This window comes from Miniopterus schreibersii (assembly GCF_964146895.1).
Source record: "Miniopterus schreibersii genome assembly, chromosome: 3".
NCBI classification, from domain to species: Eukaryota; Metazoa; Chordata; class Mammalia; order Chiroptera; family Miniopteridae; genus Miniopterus; species Miniopterus schreibersii.
In genome coordinates this window covers 72,965,023-72,990,634 of record NC_138103.1, presented here as the reverse complement: position 1 = coordinate 72,990,634, position 25,612 = coordinate 72,965,023, and the positions used below count along the sequence as shown (strand labels likewise).

The 25,612-nt window shown below is 35.3% G+C and overlaps 1 protein-coding gene across 2 annotated transcripts in view; it reads right to left on the bottom strand.

Annotated features, from left to right (window-relative positions):
• Positions 1-25,612, bottom strand: part of ADAMTS6 (ADAM metallopeptidase with thrombospondin type 1 motif 6) — a 207,326-nt gene that overhangs the window by 32,194 nt on the left and 149,520 nt on the right. For both annotated transcript variants that reach the window (XM_081132538.1, XM_081132539.1), the window contains 3 exons: positions 25,308-25,471; positions 24,794-24,932; positions 5,345-5,474 (listed from right to left, as the gene is read on the bottom strand). In XM_081132538.1, coding sequence (XP_080988664.1) covers positions 5,345-5,474; positions 24,794-24,932; positions 25,308-25,471 — 433 coding nt within the window. The remainder of the gene's footprint in view (positions 1-5,344; positions 5,475-24,793; positions 24,933-25,307; positions 25,472-25,612) is intronic.

The window sequence follows — 25,612 nt, the reverse complement described above, 5'->3', positions numbered from 1 at the left end:
AGAATTTGAGATGGACATTGAGATGTCCCAGCCATTATCCTAGAGTCGAGGGTATAGTTATCAACACTTTTTTATAAATACCACATAGAAAAAACTTTTTAAAATCATGAGAATTTGACAATAACATCTTTACTCAAAGAGATTCAAATCTGTAACCTATTAACTACTTACTAAGATAGTAAAACTTCCCTAAATTTAAAATAGTTTTTAGACAATTTTCAAAACAAAATGTTGGTTAAAAAAAAAAAAAGAAAGAAAAAGGAAAAGAAAATTGGCTCTTTCCTCAGCTAACTGGCAAGTGAAACAAATATTAAGCAGAAGCCTCTATGCCCTAAACATTCCATAGTTGAGGTTTTTCTAAATTAAAAAAAAATCAATGTAATAAACACCTCTGAAGTTGTGGCAATTGAAAATGTGTCAATAAGACAAAATTAGAAGTATTAAAGTCCCAGCAGACGTTTGATTTGTAACTTACAAAGTCAGTGATGTCTGGGGTAGTGGGAAAAGCATCGCTGGCGATCAGCTATCCTCATTGTAAAATGATGGGAGTTGGCCTGCATAGTTTCTGTGATTCTTCCCAGGTCTTAAATTTTGCAGTTTTATAGAGGACTCTGATGAATCTTTTTCTAAACTTAACCAATTATAGTTGCCCACGGGTGGGTGAGGCACAATGACTCAAATAATTGTTAAACATTATATCATAAAAGATACCATTAAATAAAACCTAGCCCCTGGGTAAAAATCTCTCCCCAGTCAGAGAATCCTTCAGCACTTTTGCTTATAACTCTCTAATTGCACTTTACATATTTTGTCTCGCATATAATTATTTTTATATGAATTTTCCCAATTAGATTGTCCTTAGGAAAAGGGACCATTTCACCCAAAGCACTGTGTCTTCCACATTGAGTTGCTTAAAAATGTCTTCTAATTCTTGGTCACAGTATTATCACAATGTATAGCACTCTACTGTTTTCACCTTTCTGATTTTCTCAATTTAAAAACCACAGTTTTGCCCTGGCCCCTCTCCGGGGTGTGTGGGAGGCAACCTATTGATGTGTCTCTCTCACATCGATGTCTCTGTCTCTCTCCCCCTCCCCCCCTTCCACTTGCTCTGAAAAGCAATGAAAAAAAATATCCTCAGGTGAAGATTAAAAACAAAACAAAACAAAACAAAACAAAACAAAACACTGTTTCATATAAGAATAATATTCAGTATCTAAGGATTCTTCACATGAGGTCATTTATAGAAATATTCTTGCTATTGGAAACCAGCATGGTCAAAACTGAACTCTTGGCCTTTTTCTCTTTGGATTCCAACTCAGCATGACTTCCTTTTTTTATGGTGGAACTTCCTATCAGTCATAGTCTTTAATATCAACTCCTCCTTTTCTCTTCGTTCAATTACTTCGGCCTTTGTCATGAATTCTACCATTTTCATTCAGTGTCCCTAGAATTCTTGTTTTCTTCCTATCCTGAGTCACCTCACCATCTTGACTGCTATAGTATTTCTTATATAAAAGTTGCTGCTCTGAGAACATTAATTTTTCCCAGCAAGGCTTCCTCTGGCCCGTCAAGATCTTCCAAATTATTATTATTATTATTGTTATTTTCTACCAATGCCCTTTTTATCTAGTTCCCTGTCATTTTCTTTATACAACAAATCTTACAGCCTTTTATTTTTCTATATTCTACTAAAGTCTCCAACGTGACTTAAAGATATTTGAAATATTTCATTATTTGAAAAGATACCTTTTGATAAAAAACACCACTTAGGATTTTAAATTAATGATATTGAAGAAACAGTAATATTTGAAAATAATTCTATATCCTTTCCTCAAAGTAGACAAATATATTTTAGATAAAGTTTACATTAAAAAAACTTTGAAAGTATGATTTTAGAGTGGCCAAGGCCTTCTTAAACATTATAACAATGAAAGAAAGAAATGTTTGATAGTTTTTCTATATAATATTTAAAAAAATCATAAATAAAAATAGATCATAACACCATAAATAATGTGGAAAACATATGACAAACTAGGAAAATTATTTGGAATACAGATAAAAGAGCGAATATTCTTAATACATTAAGAGTTCAGCCCAGTCAGTGTGGCTCAGGGGTTGAGCATCGACCTAGGATCCAGGAGATCGCGGTTCGATTCCTGGTCAAGGACAGGCCCCGGTTTCAGGCTCAACCCCCAGTAGGGGACGTGCAGGAAGCAGCTGATCAATGACTTTCTCATCATTGATGTTTCTATCTCTCTCTCTCCCTCTCCATTCCTCTCTCTGAAATCAATAAAAACATTTTTTAAAAAAAGAGCTCATACAAATCAACAACAAAATGATAAACACTTCAGTAGAAAAATGTGATGGGCCATGAAGAGAAAAAGCAAAAAAGAATAAAAATGGCCACTGGATGAAATTTTTTAATGTTCAGCCTTGTCAGCAATCCAAGATATACTAAATAAAACAGCAATTAGATATCAAACTTTTTTTTTCTATAAAATAGTCAAAGATTGTTTTTAAAGTAATAATATCCAGGTTGTTCAGTTCAGGGAAATGGCATTCTTATATACTGTTAATGGCAGTATACATTCATATGTTTTTTTCTAGAGAGCAATTTGACAATGTGTCTGAAGGACTAGAATATATTTCTATTTGAACCAGAAATTCTATTCCTATGCATGTAGCATAAGGGCATAATTATAGAGAGCAAAGTTTTAGTAGCAAAGATGGTTAATGCTGTGGTATTGTAAAGGATTAAAAGCTAGGACACAGCCAAAATTGTTTAACAGTGGGAAGCCAATTTAAACAAACAATGACATATCTACTAAATGTTGTAGAAGATATTTAGTGCTCAAAATAATGTTGAGAACTGGCTACAAAGTATCATAAATATTATTATACCATTTTGTTATATACACATGCCTATGTAGACATAGAAAAAAGACTGGAAGGATATACATCTAAGTATTAACAATGGTATTATAAGTATTATAGGTGTCTTTAACTTTTTTTACTTATCTGCATTGAAAATTTTTTATGTTTTAATATGTATTTCAGAAAAACAAATACAGTTATCACATCATCGGGAAAAAAAACCTATCCCATTTCCTTTCTCCCACTCTCATTTCAAGTCTTACTGAATTCAGCAGTCTTCCTATGATTTTTATCTCTATAACACCGATGCCTACCGGGAATCTTATGTACGACAACCATTCTAAAGAACTGAGTTCCTTTTTCATAGTCTGAATTCAAAGGAATAGAGAAGAAATTTAAAAGAAACTAAGAAAAAATGGACTAATAAAGAGTAATACTTTAAATATGTTCTTTAGCTCTCTCCAAAAATGAAAACTGTGAGCCTAAAGTTTGTTTCGGATATTCTCTTTATCTCTCTTTTCCAAATTCCATCCTTTCACCTTCAAACTTTAAAAAAGTTAACTTTTTATTTCAGAATTCAAAAAGGGAAAAGCTAATATTAATTATGTATGTCAATTCAAATATGTCAATTATCCTTAAAGTGTTAAAAACACTCACAAACACAAATTCCCGTGTAACAGCCGAGACTAAAATACACGGGATGGAATGACCAACCATTGAAATCTCAGAGGGCGTTTGAATAGCATTTAAGCTTAAACAAATAAAAAAGCTGAAGCCAAAATAGAACAGGTGTGACCAGGCCCACTCAGATGCCTTAAATGCTGATCAAATGCCAAACATAATACTTAAAATCCTGAATGTCAGGGAATTAAGGTGATAGGTTGATACTCATAATTATATGAAAATATGTTGATGTTACTGAAAACTTCAGATTTTAGCCCATGGTTTTTGAGCATCATGTTGCTTTATATAGTTTTTCAGTTTCTCTTGAGATAAACTTAAAACAGTAATTGACAAGAGAGAGGAAAAATTGAAAAGAACAATTAAATATCTTTTCTTTATAATACATATCATAGGTCATGATTCTATACATTCCCATGTCTGGATTTTAAGGACTAAGTTCCATGGTGATCACATTTTGAAAAGAAGAGACATGAAATTTTAAAAGTCTTAAAATAAAAACTATCACTCGAGACGCCCTGTGTCCTTATTTGGTAGTCACTGCCCTGAGCCTTTTCAAGAAAAGAATCAGTATCTCCCTTTAAGAGTCAAATATTCAGGCAAATACTGAGTATGGACAATGAAAGTTCATAAGGCATTACTGTTTTGGAACAAATATTGAGAAATGCTTCTTGCTGTAACTATAATAGGGACTGAATTCCTTATTCACTGTAAGTCTCAGGTTTTTGAAAAACTGCAGTCATTTTTTAAAAAAATGAGATAACTTTATGATAGAGGTTTCCTCTCCAGTTCTAGAGACCCTGGGGTGTATAAATTTATTTGCTTACTCTCTTTTTCCTTACCAATTTCCTGTTGGGATAATTAGTTAACCAGAGGGACAATGGTTACTCTGCAACAAGAATGCAATGCCATTCACACATGTTCTGCCTTGCAGTTGTCAAACAGACAAAAATCCCTACAGAGATCAGTATTTTCATGATCAACTCAGCATCTTTGTCTTTCTACATACAATCATTGCCTTTTGCTCCAATGAGAAACCTTTGTGTTCTGACAGATTATAAAATGTGGCTCACTGACGGCAGGTTTCATATTTCTAAATTTTAATTCTTTAAAATCATCTTTCGGATGAATGGCTCTCTCCTTGTGCCTCCCTCTACAGTTAGCTGTAATTGCTACATTAATCACAGAAAGAGACTGAAGTGCATACACCTCTCTGCCTGTGTCCAACACTCAGAAGACAGGATGCCTGGGATGACAGAACTAAAAACCGGGCCAGCAAATTACAGCACCGATATTCCACTGCAGAATATTTCTAAGCCATTTTAAAAGTCTTTAGACTTTTAGGATAACTACCTGGAAAAGATAGGACTGCACACCAATCCACTGTATTTTATTGAATCTCAGATACCATTATTTTATGTACCATTAAGAAAAAAAATTAATGCCGATTATTACTCTAAGACACCATCAGTTGCAAGGTAAATCCCAATGTCAGAGATGTTAAAATGTGGAAGGATGTGTGCCTTAGAAATTGATGAAATGTGACAGTTTCCAGCACTGTTCCAGGATCAACCTACTGAAGTTCCTGCTTCAGGGTGGCTAACTGACACCTATGGGTCAGTAGGCATCTTCGCTCATTAAAAGGCACATCCACACTCCACCCGCTGAGTTTATCCCCTTTTCTCAGTTTAATTTATTGATATAAAATGAATATATGTTTCCAAATACAAATATCTAATGCTTTTCTTTTGCACTTGAAGAAATAATTCTTACTTCTTTTACTTACTCAGGTGGGCAGGGCTCAGTGTTGCAGGTTCTATGGTTTTCAGGTGGCTTACTGTCAGGGTCGCAGTAATTGTTCTGGACAATAGAGTTGTCATCCAACCTTTTGCAGACCACCTCCTGTCTTTGTATACCTTGAGAAAAAGAGAACGGCATTAACTAAAGAGTAGTTTACTTCCAGTAAGCTAGGTCTGCATAGCTTTCCTCTGCAAGGGATCAACCTCACTGGATCGCTGCTGTCTTATCTGTTCCCGAAACACTTGACTGCTTCTCTAAAAAGGAGAGAAGTCCTGGTCATTGTACTGCAAATTTAGGCAAAATTATTATTCTCATGTTTAGAAACATAACTGTTTTCAAGTTCAGAGAAAAAACTATTGGTGATTTTAAACAATTAGCATTTCCATTTGTATAATCGTCTTCGTGTTTTCCTTTAAAAAGAAAAAAACACCTTCATTTCCCCGAAAATCATCAGATAAAATGTATGAATATCCATTTCAGTGCAAAACAATGGTTGTATATCTGTTTTAAAACAAAACAATAGGGACACATTAACTTTTTTACATTTTGTAGGACAAATCCAATTAATTTAGTCTTTGTTAGGAACACATCACATTCACATTTCATTATTTTCTTCCACTTATAGATTTATTTCTCTAATAGCACACAAAGTCTAGAATTTAAAGATTGCAGTGAATTTCTTTTGGACTACAACCCATTCATCTGCTTAACAGAGTTGGCCCCATTGGTTACACCACTGTCAGACAGATATATACATATTCCATAAAATGTGAACTTACAAAATACTTATCTCATTCTTAAAAACTCTTAAAAATATTTGCCAAAGCTAAAACATTCTCATTATAAAATTTGTAAAATTCTAAATATGTTTATTCTTTATTGGCAAAGACATCCACCACAACTTGCTCACAGGACACAAAATACAAAGACACACACAAACACACTCTTACTAGTAAACATCCCTGGTCAACAGACTTTATGCCGCTCAAAAGGAGTGAAAAGAAGCAAAGATAAACGTATCAAAATATCAGACAAAAGTCAAACTACAAGACAATGCCAAGTGTTGCAGATCACACAGAGGTTGCAGGTTCTTCCTGGAATTGGAATGAAAGCAGACTAAGCTATCTCCCCACTCACCACCGCTCTCCAGAACCAGGCAGGCCCAGGAAGAGTTGTAAAAGGAGCATGGCCAGTCCCTAGGAAACCTCAGCTTCACCTAGCTAGCCCCACACAAACCCCCAGTTTTGCTTCTTTGTCTACTGCTTTTAATAGTACCCTAAAGAGAAGAGTTTGATCCCAAATTAGGAAAATCAATGTGAATTAAGACCATTCAGTAAAGGAAACTGTCACCTAAACAGCTGCACACCAAATGCTCCCCACCAGGTCCTTTAAGGGTCATGGACTTGTGAGGTAGAAGCGCCTCCATCATCATGTTTTACACATTTTTTTTTTTTTTTAATATATCTTTATTGATTTCAGAGAGAGGAAAGGAGAGGGAGAGAGAGAGAGACAGAAACATCAATGAGGAGAGAGTCATTGATCAAGCCCGCGACCCGGGCATGTGCCCTGACCGGGAATCGAATCCTGATCGCTTGGATCCTAGGCCGACGCTCAACCGCTGAGCCACGCCTGGCAGGGCATGTTTTACAGATTTTTAACTAAGCATGTTGAATTTAAAGATAGGAAATCTCGTCCCCTGGTGGGGAAGACTATCAAGTCCTGTAGTCTCCGTGAAGGTGGCAATCAGCTGAGGAGGGTATATTTTATTACTTGCAGTGACCCAAAGCTCTCAATGATGACCTTCAACAGTTTTTAGGCTTTCCTAAAATTTAGAGGTTTAAAACACAGACAAATGACTTACTGGCAAAATATCTTAGACTATGTGTTGTATTCATTCCCTCCCAACTCCTAAAATAGGTCAAACATCTCAGTTTATGTGACAACAGTTTGGAATTTTTAAACTATTAAACTTTAGATTTTTGAGGGAAGCATGATTCACATTGGGCATAGCTGTGACCCATTCACAGATGTTCCACAATACTCATCAGATAGCTCCCTGCTGTGTCATTCCAGTGGGCAGATAACTAAGTCCATGTGACCTACCTAGACAGAAATCTCTACCATTAGTCACAGGATTCAACTACCAACTGCCACAGTGGCTCAGAATGTCCATCCACCAGTTCAATATTTTGTTCCTACCAGGGAGAGCAGGGGATTATTTTTATTGGTCAGCATGGCTCTTTTTATTTGTCATTCAAATATGATTACACTAAGAGAAAGATTTTTACCCCAACTTGTATAAATATGTTTAATAAAAACAATATGATTATATTTGCAAGAAGAGAGTTGGCATTCGATTAAGTGTCTAGCTTGTTTTTCAGAGAAGGATAACCATTTTCAACACTACCAAATGGAACTGGCGTTGCTCTGTACCAGTGACAGAAACATGAATTCAGTTCCTCCAGGTTAAGATAAAATTCTACTTCTTTTAAATTAATCCTAGGAATGTTCTTTGGTCATAATTACATTAGTTTTTAAAAGTGGACTTTAATGTAAAAGCAAGGCCTCTGCAATTTGTATCACAGATGAGATATCAGTTATTAGAGGTGAGATCTGTATTTCATGTTAAGATAGGTTTTAATTAACCATGTATCTTAGAAAAAATTTAGCTATATGACATTTTTTGTTGAAAATTTGAATAATACACAAAACCAGAAAGAACAACAACAAAAATTATCTACAATCTTATATCTTTGTTGTGGACGTTTATTTTTAAGGCTACTTGGCATAAAATACTTTTGGAAAAAATTAAGCATAAGATACTTTTTGGTGGGATCCAGTAACCAGTTTAAAATTACATAGTACACAAACATTCGTTCATCCATTTGTTCATTCAACAGAGAATGGTTATTAATACAAGGCCCTGTGCTTCCTATGAGATACTGGACTAAATGCTAAGAATTACAAGTTGACTTAATTTGCCTCTCAGACTTTGTAGAAACTAATAATTAGGGTATTTTGAGGTGTATTTCAGTTTCATAATTTCAGAACGCTATTTTTTATAAAGCAAAATTAAAGTCCTTGAATAAACAGCTGAAATTACTCCATATTTTATAAAGGTGCATTTTTCTTCACATCTTTTATTAATTTCCTTCTATAATGTTGTATTAGACAGTGTGGTAGTTCACGCTCAAGAACTGACTATACCAATAACCTATTCCAATATTCCCACAACAATGAACTATCTTCCTCCAATAGCACACAAGTCTCCTTCCAATTTTTACCTCCATACTTGGCAGGCTTACAGATTTTTTTTTTCTTAAGTGAGTATCAACAGGATAACTCTCTAAACCAATGTACCTAATTGGGTGGATTTTGAATCACACATTTTTGGGTTAAGAAAAATGCAGCACTTAGCTTTAGAAAGTAGAAAATACAGATCAACTGGAAATAATCTAACCTAAGTCAACAGGAGAAAGTATTGAGTTTAGAATCTTTATATGACCAAGCTCTTGTACACAGTTTCTTTTCAAGTAACCTGCAAAACATTGCTAAGAAGTTGATTTAAACCCTGTTGGGAATAATTACACCCAGTTACAAAAGCCACTATGCTTTCAGATCTGAAGACCTATAGTTTATAACCAAAACCAGAAAATGACCACATGACCAGTCAGTATATGCCTAATTGAAAACAAAATTCTAGTGGCTTTCAGTCCATATCCCCTGGAGATATGCAGATGTTCTGCAGAATTTAATTAGTCAAATTTGAAACCACAAATTATATTTGATCCTTAAACACCTAACGTTACTCACATGCAAATTCTATACCTATTCTTTTGTTAAATGCAGTCCCTCTTATACGATTAAAAATATTAATGGTTTCATATTATAAAATTTAAGTACAAAGATGATATTACCAATACATATGTATGTTAAACTCTCTAAAATGGGCATATCCTATTTAGAGACTTTTAATTTGCTTATCTTTAAAGAACCAAATATGATGGCTCTTAACATGGAAACATAACCCTTACTTTTAGTCTATAAATTTAAATCTGTCACATCTTATATTTACTTTTCTGCTAGTAGTGACAAGTTACAGATGACCTATTTGCCCATCAAAGTTTCTCTTGTCCAATGGGAGAAAGAAGTACCCAACTGGAATCATTGTTCTAGCTACACATCAAGAAATGGCTTTAATATTTGGAAACAGCATAGACCAGAGGAAAGTGAGCAAGTCCACCAAGCTGCAAGCGAGTCCTGGATGAACTCCTTCACCGGCTGTACTTACTCCAGGTTTACGTGATGGTTCACAGGAAGAACACAGGGTCTTTGCTTAGCAGCTAGTCCTAGGGCCAATCCCGAGAGAAACTTCAGAGACTGCAGCTCTTCATTTAATTGTGTCCTTTTCAGCCACTCCTCTACTCCCCTGGTAAACTGCTTAATGTTCTCATGTCCCAATTCTCTCTCTTCATTTTACAAATTCATGTGTAGTAATATTTAGCAATATATTGCTTTTTCAGGGCCATTTTAAAAGGAGAGAGAGGGTACTCAATGCATAGAAATTACCACTTGAATTTCACTAGACACAGTGATTTTGTTAAACAAAAAAGGATGTATAGGGAAGGTTAAGGGTAGGAGGAAGACCTTCTAGGTCCTCTCAAATCTTTTCATAAGACCCAGCTTTTCGGTTCTACATCATTGAACTGGTTGGTGAGTGAGCAGTCTATAACCACATGTGAGTCAATAAGAGAGGGAAAGGAGGGGTATAAATGCATCCTTGGGACGGATGGGCTAGCCAACATCTAGATAATTTAACCTAGCGGCCTAACACATCATATCATAGCAATTTCCTGAGGAGGAAGGAGGAGAATAAGTCAGAGTTTACACTAAGAATGTGGTTGGTGGCTACGGCAACACTTGGCTTAACCACAGCACCCAAAGTAGCTAGCAACCAAGACAACACTACACAACCACAGTATACAGAGCAAATGGCCAGCAATATTAATTTCATCTAAATCTTCAGTGCAGATAGCATCCGAAGAGCAACAAAAGCCACACAAAAAACGGGACTCTCCTCTGCCTTTCCCTGCTGGAATCTGGCTGTGGTGCTGTGTGATCACTGGCCAGACACAAGCATTTACGGGGCAGAGCAAAGCCCATCTGCCTTGGCTCCAACAGCTGGCATCCAGGGCACCGATCAGCTCCGCCCACGTGCTTCCTGCTTCTGAGGAGCCTCCTGCTAGTTTTCAATCTTTCAAAGCCTTTCTTTCTCTGCCGGTTCAGTGTCTTCCCTTCCATCCCAGCAAAACTAGATGTCCCAAGGGAAAGGATTAAGAAAAGAAAAATGCGGCTCTAAAAATACTGTTTTTTCTAGAGCCAACTGTGTTCTTAGTGATGGAGAGGTAGGGTGGAGCACGCATATACTGTGTTTATTTGAAATCACACTATCCTGGGAGGGAACTCCTACTACTCATTATATATTAACAGTAGTCTCTTCTATGGAAAGTGTCTCATTTAACCCACTGAAACCCTACTATGTGTAAGGCATGTTTTTCTTTCCTTATCATAAGGGGGAAAGTGAGTAAGACAGTCTTGACCTCAATGAGATCACATTAAAATGAGGAGGGAAGATAAGGCAAGTACCATTATCATTACGGAAGCTACCTTATCTCAAAAAACAATGCATTTTCAGCTCTAATATTTGTAATTTTATTTTGCTTTATGGCTGTCTGATTTGTCTTTCTCTGATCTTCATTGATCCAAAGACCTCTCTTCATGGCCGAATTAATTTTATTCTCTTTCCCTTTATCCTGTTACTATGTTTTTCCTCACTCTGACTTCTGCCATGTTTAGTTGCCTCTTTTGAGTTCCAGGCAGTTTAGGTAAATGACAAAGGCAAGTTCTCATTCTCCTTTGTAAAATGAGACGACCAGATCACATGATTTTCTCATATTTCTCCAGATCCAAAATTCTAAGAAAGGTATCTCTTCTTCTATTCCTCCTCAATTCCATTGATCAAAAAAATTGCCCCTTCTATGTCTGCTCTCCCCCTAGACCCTACAGAGCAGTAAGCCTGGAAAACAGGCACTTGTCAGGTTCCATTTGGCTTTATGGCCTTGTTTCAGCGCTGAGTTCTCACCGGTGTGAGGTACAGATCAAAGGGGCTAACATGTCAAGAGGCAGAACACTAGCTAGAAATAGGAAAATGTGAGAGGCAACTTTCCTAATATAAAGAATTAACTCAAATTAGATCAAAAAAGATTCTCCATGACCTTGACTACTAGCTTGTCTGTTTTTGGTATTTTATTTTTAAAAGTTTTAGAGGAAGGATGCAGCCTTGAGCTTCTCCCACTCACTGTGATGGATTTATTACCAATAAGTTTTTCTATAATCATATATCAAATCCTTTTCTTGGAACCAACAAATAGATACTTCAGATTTCAGTCATAATAAGGACATAATCACAAACAAGCTATACAGTTTTTAAAATAAACTTATTTTGATCAAGTAAAAATAATGAGAATAGTAATATCATAAGGTCCTATAAAATTGGGATGATGATGATGCTTACCATTATAAAAGGCTTTTTTTCCTCCCAAAAGTATTTTATGCATAATACCTTGTAAAGGTACATAAAGTTATGGTTGTTAAAAATGATATTTTAGACAAATATTTGTCAAGTGAAACATGATCGGTGACACATGGATCATTAATACAATAGGAATGCACCCAAACTTTGGTTTCAGTCTTACCCAAGTTTTTCAGTGAGTGAATATGTATCTAGGCGTTTTCACATTAGGGAAAATTATAATCTCTAAAGCAACAGAAATGAGACCAAGCAGAAGGAAAACAGAGCGAGGGGAAATGTTTTGGATTAGCAGAGATTTCTTGTCTTCAGTTACAAATCTTAACGTTTGAAAAAATACAAGCCACAAAATGCAGGGGTAAACAGTAAAAAATGTCAGGTCATCAGACAAAACGCTCATATGTAATACTTTTTACGAGAAGTTAGAAAGCTTAAATTATACTGGAAATACACAGGAGAATTCAAAGAATCTTTTTTAAAGTATGTTATATACAGAAAGCCATATGCTTAAAGAAAAAGATAAATAGAAATAATGATTATGGACAAATAAGTGAAAAAGCATTTTAGCTTGCAGATGAGTTTGCTTAGAGTTACTCCTCTTGAGGGCAAGTTATGTAAGAGCTGAGCCGGGTGTAACTGATGGCTACAGGGGGGTAGGCTTTTAGGAGCTGTGATGTTCACAGGTGCCCTGCTATGACGCCTGGTACAGCTAATCCCATATGTTAAAGGGCACTCTTCCTTCCCAACATTGAAAGTGACCCGAAAGAAGGGGATGGTGGGAGACAGTAAACGGGAATGCCACAGTCAGTACGACAGACTGTTATCTAGTCCTACAAAAATTGTCTTTTTCAAAGACCAAAGAAAAAAAATTGGAAATAATAAATGAGGCTGAATGCAAATCTCTATTCCCTGTAAAGTCAAGTCACTTTTTACAAGGGACTTGTATCATTAAAAATATCACAGTGAGCCTGGCCGGGCGTGGCTCAGCAGTTGAGCATCGACCTAGGATCCAGGCAATTGGGGTTCGATTCCCGGTCAGGGCACATGCCCGGGTTGTGGGCTGCAGCTGACCAATGACTTTCTCATCATTGATGTTTCTATCTCTCTCTCTCCTTCTCCTTTCCTCTCTGAAATCAATAAAGATATATTTTTTAAAAAAAAATATCACAGTGATCGGTTTTATGTCGAAGTTTGAAATAAGCAGGAATCAAATGTAAAGGGACCTTCACAGTTTCAAACAATGGTATATTACAGCACCTCACATGAAAATAACTTCCATAGGGAATTTTTCTTTAAAACTAATCACATAACTATGTTTCTAATGGGGGGCAGTGTGACAATAAGTAAAGGGCTTTTAATTATTCAAACTAAAATTTCCATCTGTTATCTTTTACTTAACTCGGAAAGTAACTTTTGGATAGTAATTCCTAAATTAAAGAAAAGCGAACTTAATTATAAGATTCAACTCTTTTATGTCTTTCACTTTTAATTTCAATCAAGTCTACTTTGAATCTTCGAAAACAATTGGATTGGCTTTCCTTTGCGGGCTCCGTTTGGGACTCTTGCACTTGGAGCGCCGGCCGCAGTGACAGTATAGATCTCTCACAAGCTGCACAGCGTTACTCATTACTGTTGTTGTTATGTCTACGAAAGCCAAGTCTCAAAACCCTTCTTGGTTTGAAGCACATCCTGTTATTCACTAATAATGTGAGCTGCCCATTTTTAGTGATGGTAAATGTTAGGCACTTAGCACTAGCAAAGAAATTAAGAGGATGTCTTTGAATATGTAAAGCATTTACCTCTGTTTTATCTGGCACTTTGAGAGCTGATCTCTTTCAGGCAGATACTAGTACTGGCCTACAGATTGCATTATTTTTTTTTAAAATCATAATGGCTTTTTAAAAACAATTTTAAATTTGCTATTTTAGAATGGATTTAACTATGCTTTTTTGTGTACATTATGTTTCTGTTGTATCTTTCTTGAAGATAATAAAATATGTAACATGAACATATAATGTTTCCATAGAAACAATGTAGAAATACCCAACTTTTTAAAGGGGCTAGGGTAATCTGCAGGATAGATTCATTAAAATAATTTGAAAAATATGTTATTAATAAACAGAATAGTGTAGGTTATTTCATAAACTTGTTAGATAGTAAATTGCAAAGAACAATTTGCTATCAGGGGCTCTTTTAAACAGATAGTTTATTTTCTCTTTCCTCTTTTTTGTTTAAATCACCCACCAATGATAAACTCTTAAACTGAACTAACAGAGACAAAGGAAGGAAATATATTCAGGAAGGCACATCAAAAGGAACACCTAATATAGATCTGAAGGAGAAATTACATATTAATTAAGACCTCTAGTTCCTTAACCAAAAGGGCAGAAGAGCCTGATTTTTAAACTCTGAACACCCCCAGGACCCTGAATAAGCAGGTTATATGCTTTTTCCCCCTCCTATGAAATGCAATTCAGTGTTTACTGAAGTGAGGTGACTAATTTTTATCCAATATTAATGACACTCATTTAACCCTAAATCAAGAGTTCTCAAACTTTCTTGGTTCACAGCACCCTTGGTCTCAGTAAATTTTTCACAGAACCTGCTAGGCAGAAAAAAATACCAAAGAGTTTCACTTAATAATTAGTTAGATCCAAACAACTTAATAGTAATAATCTGTGGCATACAACCAATGTCATTGTGTGTGCATTGAAAACGCACAATATTCTTCAGTGACTCTGTAAGTCGGCAGCAGTGTTCTGGGGCCCCATGGTGCAGTTTGAAAAATGTGGCCCTAAATCAGGCGAATACAAAATAGCAGTTGGAAACTATGTAAAGCATCTTAAAAATCTGAAAAAGTAGAGACCAGTTCCATTATGTATGAGAATCCTGGTGAATCAAGTGAAATCACAAAAATGTAAAATAAAAAGAATTTGACTTAGAAAGAAGAAACCTAGAAAGAACATCTTTTAAGTTCATATGCAATTCACACACACACACACACAAGACTTAGGATGACATCCAGGGGGAAAAAGAATAATAAATTAAAAATCACTTATTTAAAATAAGCATCCAACATATAAGAAAAATTAATTAGGCAAAATAAACGTAAAGGTAACGATAATATTTTAAATGGTCAATGACAACTGACCAGAAACATTCTTGAATAAGCCAGAGTATGTAAATGTAAGAAAAATCTGTGCTCTTTAATCTTCAAATAAAATCAAATTGGTTGTTACAGAATAGTCATGGGGATATAACATACAGAAGAGAAAAAATAGTCAATAATATTCTGATAACCATGTGTGGTGTCAGATGGGTACGAGATGCATCAGGATGATCATTTAGTAAGTTATATAGGGTCTAATCTCTGGGGTGTACACCTGAAACTAATATAACATTGTATGTCAGCTGTAATGGAAAATTTTTTAAAAAGGATTTAAATAAAATTTTAAAAGTTAAAAAAAATAAAACCTAAAAAAAATACTGCCTCTAAAAATAAACCTTTCTCCTTCTTCCTCCTCAGCCTAAGCATAGCTGTCACTTCTCTTTTTCCCCCTTAACTGTAGAGCAATGAGTGTTTATCAGAGATGCCTGTTTGTTATCAGAAACCTGACAAATTGAGTTTTTTTAAAAATTTTCAGTTATAGTTGCCATTGAATATTATTTTATATTAGTGGGTAGATATATGTAATTTATGAAGTGATCCCTCCAATAAGTCTAGTACCCACCCGGCACTATACAATATTATTGACTATATTCCCTACGCTGGCTATACTTTACATCCCCATGACTATTTTATAATTCTTAATCCTTTCACCTTTTTCACCTATCCCCCTATATGGCAACCATCAATTTGTTCTCTATTTATGAGTCACTTTCTGTTTTGTTTGCTCATTTATTTTGTTTTTTAAATTCCACATTTAAGTGAAATATGGCATTTTTCTTTCTCTGTCTAACTTATTTCATTTAGCACAATACCCTCTAGGTCCAACCACGTTGTTGCAAATGGCAAGATTCCAGCCTTTTTTACGGCAGAGTTATATTCCACATCTTCCAGATGTATGTACCACATCTTCTCTATTCATGTATTGATGGACACTTAGGTTGCTTCCATATCTTGACTATTGCAAATAATGCAGCAATGAACATAAGTATGCATATATCTTTTTGAATTACTGTCTTGGATTTCTTCCAATAAATACACAGAAGTAGACTTTCTGGGTCATAAGTTTGTTCTATTTTTAATTTTTTGAGGAACCTTCATACTTTTCCCCTAGTGGTTGCACCAGCTTGCAATCTTACCAACAAGCGCACAAGGGCTCCCTTTTCTCCACAGCCTCGCCCACATTTGTTGTTTGTTGATTTATTGATGATAGCCATTCTGACAGGCGTGAGATGGTATTTCATTGTGGTTTTAATTTGCATCCCTCTGATGATTAGTGACGTTGAGTATCCTGTCATATGTGTATTGGCCAACTGTGTGTCCTCTTTGGAGAAATGTCTATTCAGGTCCTCTGTCCATTTTTTAATTGGATTGTTTGCTTGTTTGTTTCAATGTTACCTTGTATGTGTTCTTTATAAATTTTGGAATATTAACCCTTTATTGGATTTATCATTGGCGAATATCTTCTCCAAATCAGTAGGCTGTCTTTTAGTTTTGTTCATGGTTTCCAGTGCTGTGAAACAATTTTTGGTTTGATTTAGTCCCATTTGTTTATTTTTTCTTATTTCCCTTGCCCAAGGTGATATAGCCAAAAAAAAAAAAAAATCACTAAGCGCAATGTAAGAGTTTATGCCTATGTTTTCTTCTAGGAATTTTATGGTTTTGAGTCTTATATTTAAGTCTTTAATCCATTTTAAGTTTATTCTTGTATATGGTGTAAGAGGGTGGTCTAGTTTCATTTTTTTGCATGTATCTGTCCAGTTTTTCCAATGTCATTTGTTGGAGAGACTGTCCTTATGCCACTATATATTCTTACCTCCTCTGTCATATATTAATTGATCATATAGGCATGGGTTTATTTATGGGCTCTCTATTCTGTTCATTGATCCATGTGTCTATTTTTATGCCAGCACCATGCTGTTTTGATTACTATGGTCATGTAACATAGTTTGATATCAAGTAGCATGATAGTTCCAACTATGTTCTTTCTCAAGATTGCTGTGGCTATTCGGGGTCTTCTGTGTTCCATATAAATTTTAGGATAATTTGTTCTAATTATGTGGTATAATTAGTATTGGTATTTAAATAGGGATTGAACTGAATCTATAGATTCCTTTGGGTAATATAAACATCTTAACAATGTTAATTCTTCCTATCCATGAACATGGTATATTCCTCCATTTATTTATATCTTCTTCAATTTTTTTCTTCAGTGTCTTACAATTTTCCGAGTACAGATCTTTTATCTCCTTGGTTAAATCTATTCTTAGGTATTTTATTCTTTTTGTGCATTTGTAAATGGGATTGCTTTCTTAATTTCTCTTTCTGTAGTTCGTTACTGGTGTATAAAATGCAATCAATTTCTGAATATTAATTTTGTATCCTGCTACTTTACTAAATTTATTTATCAGCTCTAATAGTTTTTTATGGATCTTTAGGGTTCTCTATATACAGTATTGTGTCACCTGCAAATAATGACAGTTTTACTTCTTCCTTTCCAATTTGGGCGCCTTTTATTTCTTCTTCTTGTCTGATTGCTGTGGCTAGAACTCCCAGTACTATGTTAAATAAAAGTGGTCAAAATGGACATCCTTGTCTTTTTCCTGATCTTAAAGAAAATGCTTTTAGCTTTTCCCCACTGAGTATGATGTTGGCGGTGGGTTTGTCATATATAGTCTTTATTATGTTAAGGATTCCTATTTTGCTGAGAGATTTTATCATAAATGAATGCTGGATCTTGTCAAACACTTTTCATGCAGTTACTGAAATGATCATGTAATATTTAGCCTTCATTTTGCTTATGTGGTATATCATTTTAAGTGATTTTTGGATATTGAACCAACCTTTCATCCAGGAATAAATCCCACTTGATCATGGTGTATGATCTTTTTAATGTATTGCTGACTTCAATTTGCTAAAATTTTGTTGAGTATTTTTGCATCTATCTTCATCAGGGATATTAGCCTATAATTTTCCTTTTTTGCAATGTCTTTGGTATGGGAATCAGAGTAATGCTGGCCTCATAAAGTGAGCTTGGGAGTCTTCCCTCCTCTTCAATTATTTTGGAATAGTTTGATAGGTATTAATTCTTCAAAAATGTTTGGTAAAATTCACCTGTGAAGACATTCAGTCCAGGACTTATGTTTGTTGGAAGTTTTTTTTATTACTGATTTGATTTCGTTAGTAGTAATCAGTCTGTTCAGATTTTCTATTTCTTCTTGATTCAGTCTTGGGATCGTATGTTTCTAGAAATGTATTCATTTCTTCCAGATTGTCTTATTTGTTGGCATATGGTTGTTTGTAGTATTTTCTTATAACAATTTGTATTTCTGTGGTGTCCGCTGTTACTTCTCATTCATTTCTAATTTTATTTATTTGGGTCTTCTCTCTTTTTTTCTTGATGAGTCCAGTTAAAGGTTTATCGATCTTGTTTATCTTCTCAAAGAACCAGCTCTTGGTTTTATTGATCTTTTGTATTTTTTAAAGACTCCATTTCATTTATTTCTGCTCTAATCTTTATTACATCCTTCCTTCTACTCACTTTGGGCTTTGTTTCTTGCTTATTTTTCTAGTTCCTTTAGGTGTTAAGTTAGATTGTTTGAGATTTTTCTTGTTTTTTGAGGTAGGCGTATATTGCTATGAATTTCTTCTGAGAACTGTTTCACTGTGTCCCATAGATTTTGGGTCATTGTGTTTTCATTTTCATTTGTCTCAAGGCATCTTTTGATTTCTTCCTTGATCTTGTTAACCCATTCATTGTTTAGTAGCATGTTATTCAGTCTCCATGAGTTTGTGTGTTTTTCAGTTTTCAAATTGAGCTCTTTGGTATATAATTTTTGTACTTCTACACAAAGAGGAAGAAAGAAAACCCTAGAAAAAAAACAATTTGGAAAAAGTAATCAGAAGTGTCCATAGAGCGAATCGCAGGACAAAGATTGTATATATTTTGAGTATAAATTTAAAACTACTACATGCAAAATGAATATGTATTTCTGACCTCTCTTTGCACCACAAAGAAAGTATCCTTAAGGCTTCTTTAGTAACAGAACAGGTGCAAAGTTAAATGCAACAAGTACAGCATCAACTCTTAATTGGCTCTGGAAGGTTTTGCTTTTAAGCCCAAGGGTTGTATTAAATAAGAGAATGGGGTTAGGGAGATTGTGTGAGTGCAAGGGAATGGTTTGAATACTGTGAAATGAAAGTACATTCAGAAAGATAGAAAATTATCATGAATACTGCTGCATTTTACAGAGATTCATTCCCTAATGAAAAAACAATGTCTTAAAACAATGGAAGAACTTTTCTGATTAGAACTCTAAGTCACAAAGAGAAAAAAAGTTTTTTTTATGAGTTTTCATATATATTGAGTTAAAATAAGGGTCGTATTCCTCTTATACTCTGACTTGTGGGTCTAAATTAAAGTTGGTTTGAATATATATCCACTTACAAATTTTGGCTCCCTAAGTACCACAAAACTTGAAATTAGAAGGAAGAGCTTTCAAAATCTGTTTAGCATGGTTTCACTTGATCTTAGCAAAAAGACCAAGGAGTGATATTTAGCACAATTTCAGTTCATTTTAAGAGCATTGATCAGGGGCTTATAAGTGATCCATCAGGTAAAATAAAGCATGCAAATAAACTGAACTACAAAAAAAGCTTTCCAAAGGCATGTCCAAGGCCAGTGCCTAGAAACAAATTATGAAATTAATTGGCATTCTATCACCTTTTTCATTGCCTTCTCTGATGCTCTCCTCTACTTTCCCAACCTAAATACTTACACTCAAATCTAATTTACCACTGCAATCAACTAGTAGCCAATTAATAGCAGAGAAGTGAGTTAGTAATGCTCCCAGAGGTATCTGAATCTGAATATATATCACTTAAAAAATAAATAAACTTTCAATTAGCCTCAAAGGTAGTACTTTTCAACCTTAGCTGTGCATTAGAATTACCTAGGGAGCTTTTAAAAATCTGATGCTCAAGCCACATTCATAAGGAATTAAATCAGAATCTTTGGGGGTGGGGCCCAAACACCAGAATTACTTAAAGTTCTCTGGGTAACTCCAATGTGCAGCCACATTTAAGATCCACTGCTTTACAGAAGGCATTTGAAACAATGAAATTTCAAGCTAGTGAAGAAGACATTTTTAAATGGGGATACATCATGCCACTCTGTTGAGGCTGACTACCAGTGAAAATACTCTGTTTAAGGCAAGACCATTTTTATTATGAAAGAAAATGCTACACTTAAAAAAAAATCACTAGAGACTCATTTGTCTAAGTCTGGATTTCAGCAAGTAACTTAACTTGAGTTTTACCTATAAAATAGAAATAATAATATCTGTCTATCTATGGTGCTGTTGAGGATGACCAAATGAAACGGCACCAGAAAATGTTTTACAAACTATATAACTATATTTATTATCACAGAAGCGAACTGTAGAACCATTTATCATTAAAAAGACTAGTTGTAATGTGTATCACAACTATAATATGGGTTATTACCTAAAAGACTTATCACTTTGTGTTAATAGACATTTGCTTTATGAAATCTAAGTTTCTAATGCAAGGATTCTCAAAGTATGGTTCCTGAACCAATAGCACCAGCATCACCTGGAAACTTGTCACAAATGCCAATTCTTGGAATCTACCCCAGATCTACCGAATCAGAAACTGGAGGCAGAACCTATCAATCTTGTTTGAACAAACCCTCTAGGTAATTTTGATGTACACTAAAATTTGAGAACCCCACAGCTAGCCAAACTTAGTAAAAACAGAATATGTATGCCTAAAATCAAAGGATGAATGTACAGTATTTGTTATTTGAATCTTTAGAAGTTAGAGTGCAAAGGCACACTTATAAATTACTAGTACGTTAAAAAACACACACCTAAATCTTTGTATTTTAAAACAATACAATTCTCACTACCCAGTCAACCTTTATCAATTAACACTTTAATCATGAATATAACGGTAGAATATAAGTTTGGTAGTGAGATAAACTATAGAGTATACAATACTTTGGATATGAAATAAAAACTCCAGAACTCTAACAGAACTAACAATGGTTCAGAAAATAGCCAAGCTTTAATTCAATGGGCTTGGGTTTCCCTCAGAGGAAGAGTCACAACTGTATCTTAAAAACCACATTTATCCTGAAGACAACACCCCATAGCAGGTCAATGTTCTTATTCAGGCTAAGGAAGTGTTTCATCACTGACTCAGGGAAAAGACCATTACTTGGACTGAATCACCAGCAATGTTTCCTGAAGCATTAGATTTGTCATTGGGTCTGCTAAGCAACAGAAAAACAGTCTCAAAACTTCTTATCTTAAAAGATCTCACAAAAAAAGCTGTCAACATTGCTCCTAAACACAAAGTCCAAAGGTCTTGCAATTAATAAAACATGCAGTTTAGTGATAGGTAAGAACACTGAGATGTCTTGTGAGACTGCAATAGAAAGTTCTTTGAGATCTTCCTTGTTTTCTCTTTTTCCATTTAAAAAACTTTGGCAGCCTCAAGACACCTAGCACCACCCCAGAAAGATGAGTGAAGTATTCCAACTGAGAACTAACTTTACTATCATCCTTAGTTCCTTAATGAAAACCAGGTAGAATTGACTTTTCCCTGAAAGATTCCTTAACGACAGATGAAGTTCCATTTACCACTACCAAGCAGATGACTCTGGATCTCTCTTTGATAAAGATTCCCGAGTCCCCAAAGATTTTACTTCCCTTAAACATATTCTTCCTGTATTTAAAGAACTTGTGGCTTAAAGTGGGGGTATGTCTTAGAAGAACTCCAATAATTGATATTGGTACTCTATATCGTAGGAAATACTTCCCACCTATTCAAAGTGGGGGGGGGGGGAAGAGAGAGAAAGAAAGAGAGGAGCTTGGTTTTATTTATCCAGGCTAATCAAAATTACACTGTCTCTCCCTGGCAATCCTTTTGGCCCACCTCATGAGAAAAATAGCACCGCACACTGGAAAGAACTAGAACAAATACATAATTGCCAAAATAATTCCTTTTGCTCATTCACTCATTTAAAACTATTTATTGAGTGCCTAGCATGTGCTAGACATTGTTCTAGGTACAAAATGGGTCTAGAGAGATGCACAGACTTCAGTGATGAGGATGTGGGTTCTGTGTGTCTAGGTGTTAGGTTTCAGTTTCTCTGTCAACCAAGACCAGAGGTTCTCAAACTCGACCAAGCATCAGAAGCAACCCGAGGGTTTGCTAAAACACAGATTGCTAGGCTCCACCCAGAGTTTTGGTTCAGTGGGTTTGAGATAAGGCCCCCAAATCAGCATTTCTAATAAACTCTCAAGTGATGATGATGATGCTGGTCTAGAGACCATACTTTGAGAACCATTGACCAAGACAAATGGGAGCTCTTCACACTATGCCTGCCAACTTTTGAGTACTGTACATCTCTCTTCCAAAGAAGGTAATAGCCCCATGAATGCTGTCATAGTCACTTACAACTGAGCACAATTCCAATTCCCACCTCAAATATCTAGGATCAGTAACTTCAAAGAGAAGAAAGCAGTGTAAATAACAAAGAAAATTCTCTTTCCAGGGGCTTTTCTCCCTCCTTTTCTTTTGCTTTTTCCGCTATCACAAGACATCACTTTTCTATTATGATTTCTCAGTACAAGTGTTATGGGGGAAAATAACACTCATTTAAAATTTTCAGATTTCTTTACTTTAATAAAATCAAAGTCTCTTTTAAATTCAGTTCTCATAACTGATTTTTTTTTCTTTTTCGTTGGACTATCCCCTTTTTGAACAAAAGAATCATAGGGTTAGAAGGAACATTGAGAATTCACTTAATCCCTCCTTGGCCTCAGACAAGACTGTGTCTAAACCATCCCCAAATATAGCAATTTTTAGTACAAAGAACAGGCACTAAGAATTTGCCATTCAACATTCTGTCACATACTTGAAGATACTAATATACTTTCCCTCAGCCTTCTCTTTTCTAAGCTAATCAACCTCAACATTTAGACTTTCCTCATTTGATTTCCTAAACTTTAAATTATTTTGATTCTTCTTTAATAAGTTTATCTCACTTTACCTAGGGCCTGAATTATATATGTACCATTATCAGGAAGATTCCTTTTTGGTATGTGAAAAGGGGAAAGTTAATTTGTAGATTGATTAAAAAGGAATTTAACTGGAATAAAGAAATACATATGTATAAATGCCTCTAAAGAATCATACCATGGCATTCACTTGAATAATTAACTCTAAATATTCTTTATTTTATTAAAAGAAACAGTAATGCCTTATAGTTTTTATATCTTTACATTACAAATAACCAACCATTTCACACATAAAACGGATGGGAATTAGAGACCTCTTAAAATATGCCACAAATTGTATATGACCATGTTTCGTGACACTTCACACAGGAGAAGACATTATTATTTATATGCTTTTTGTTTTTTAATTTTGGACACTGTTTACTACTGAATTTGGAATTGCAGTTAATCAATTATTTAATTCTGTATGAGTCTAAAATATTGAGTCTATTATATGAAAATCATTTCTGTGAAAATAATTTCTCTGATTCAATCCTTCAAAATCAGAGCTGTTAGAGATTCAGTGACACCAGGACAAGATAGGATAAAGTCCATGTTAAGTGATATGTTTCCAGGAAGTTTAGAAAGGGAAAATTGATAATACACTGAAATATGGGGTAAAATGGGACAATTCATTTTTTTTCAATTTCTCCCATTCTAAGTATCATTAGTCAAAACTGAATCCTTGCTTTTGGAATGGTGAGGTGCCGCAGTCTAGCCTAGGCCCGAAGGGTGGGACTGTTTCCTTGCCTATTGCAATCAAGGTGTACGGTGGAGGCGATGCATTTAGTCTCCAGAGAGAAGGAAGATGCTGCTTGCACAGCACTTCTACTCACCAGTCCATGCAGCAGCAAAGGTGTTGGCTTTGAAGGAAGCCAACTGTCCTGCTCTCCCAGCCAGAGGTAAAGAATTGCATTGGTGGCCACTAGAGGGAGGATTAGGAATAGAGTAAATTGCGGGGAAAAGGCACCCATGAAAAACGCACATGGGACAACCAACACATCACCAACCACCGCCTAGCAGCTACCTCTCTGAGGGACTGTCGTGGGGGTCAGGATGCACCATTAACCCAGAGACCCAGACACCAGTCATGCCTGTAGCATCCTAGTAAACTGCCCCTTAACTGTGATGGCAGGAGATGGGAGTTTGAGTAGGATTATGGGAACCGCAAGCACACAAACACAAGCACACGGGCACACAGACACACATTCTCATCCCCCATTACAGGAAGTCGTATCTGTGCCGTCTGACTCTTGCCCATTTTCTTAGTTAAAACTCTTTGATGTTCTTTACCAAGAATATGTTCACGAAAAGCAAACAGCCCACCTTCAAGTTAGTCTCGGGAGAAGCACCAGCAGAGACACTCATTGTGCCAAGATGTATTTTACCAACAAATCTGTACAAATTACATGAGGTTAAAAACAAATGGAATATAATATAATTAAAGCACAGTTTCTCTTGCTAAATTACAGCTTGAAGCAAACCTGCAAGAAATGTTTCCAATTAGCTTCTTTAGCAAACACAAGGCATAGCTCACAACATATTTTGCTTCCCATCCTGCCCTCTGGGTGGGCTGCCTAGTGGGTGTCTTACCTCCAGCACAAGTAACAGAGCATTCTGACCAAGGCTGATGATTCCAAGTAAAGCCAACATCACTGTCTCCACTGCCAGTCCGAGTGATGGGAACGTTGAACTTATACCTAATTCCCAAATTCTGTTCTTGAATCAGAACCTGCCATTGAAAACAACTGGTGAAGATAATTAAAATACAATGAGCCTTCATTCAGATATTTATTATTTTTTTTGACGAAGATGTCATAAGTAAGTCTTATAGGAAATTTAAGATAACTTTTAGAACACATGCACTTATATTGAATTTTCTCCTTCTACTTTCATGGGTAATTTAGAGCCATTTCTCCCATTTACCTTGTTTGGTTATAAAACTTTCATTCAAGCAAGTATTGAAATGGTCACACAGTCATACAGAAGAGTGCTAAGGCTTTGACTTTACAAGGATTTTAAACACTTGGGCAAACCATTTTACCTTTATTTACCTAATTTCACCAACTATAAAGCAAAGGTAATAAAGAAGCAAAGACACATTTACCATGACAATGAGATTTTCTGAGGTGGGACCTTGAGCTTCCAAGGATTCTGGGTCATCAGTTGGTCTCTTGTAGTGAAACGCAGTCCCAGCAATATCAAACTTCCTAGGCCAGTCAATAGTCCAGGCACCATTGATAAAGTATTCATCCCTTTCAGATTTTAAAGCTAAAAAAAAAAAAATCACAGTACACCTAAAAATATGAAACTTTATTTACCACAATGTCACTCATTAATAACTGCACTGAAGTATACAATGAATATCCATTTCCACTTAGAAATGGGATTCTTCACTATTTTCTCAAGTAA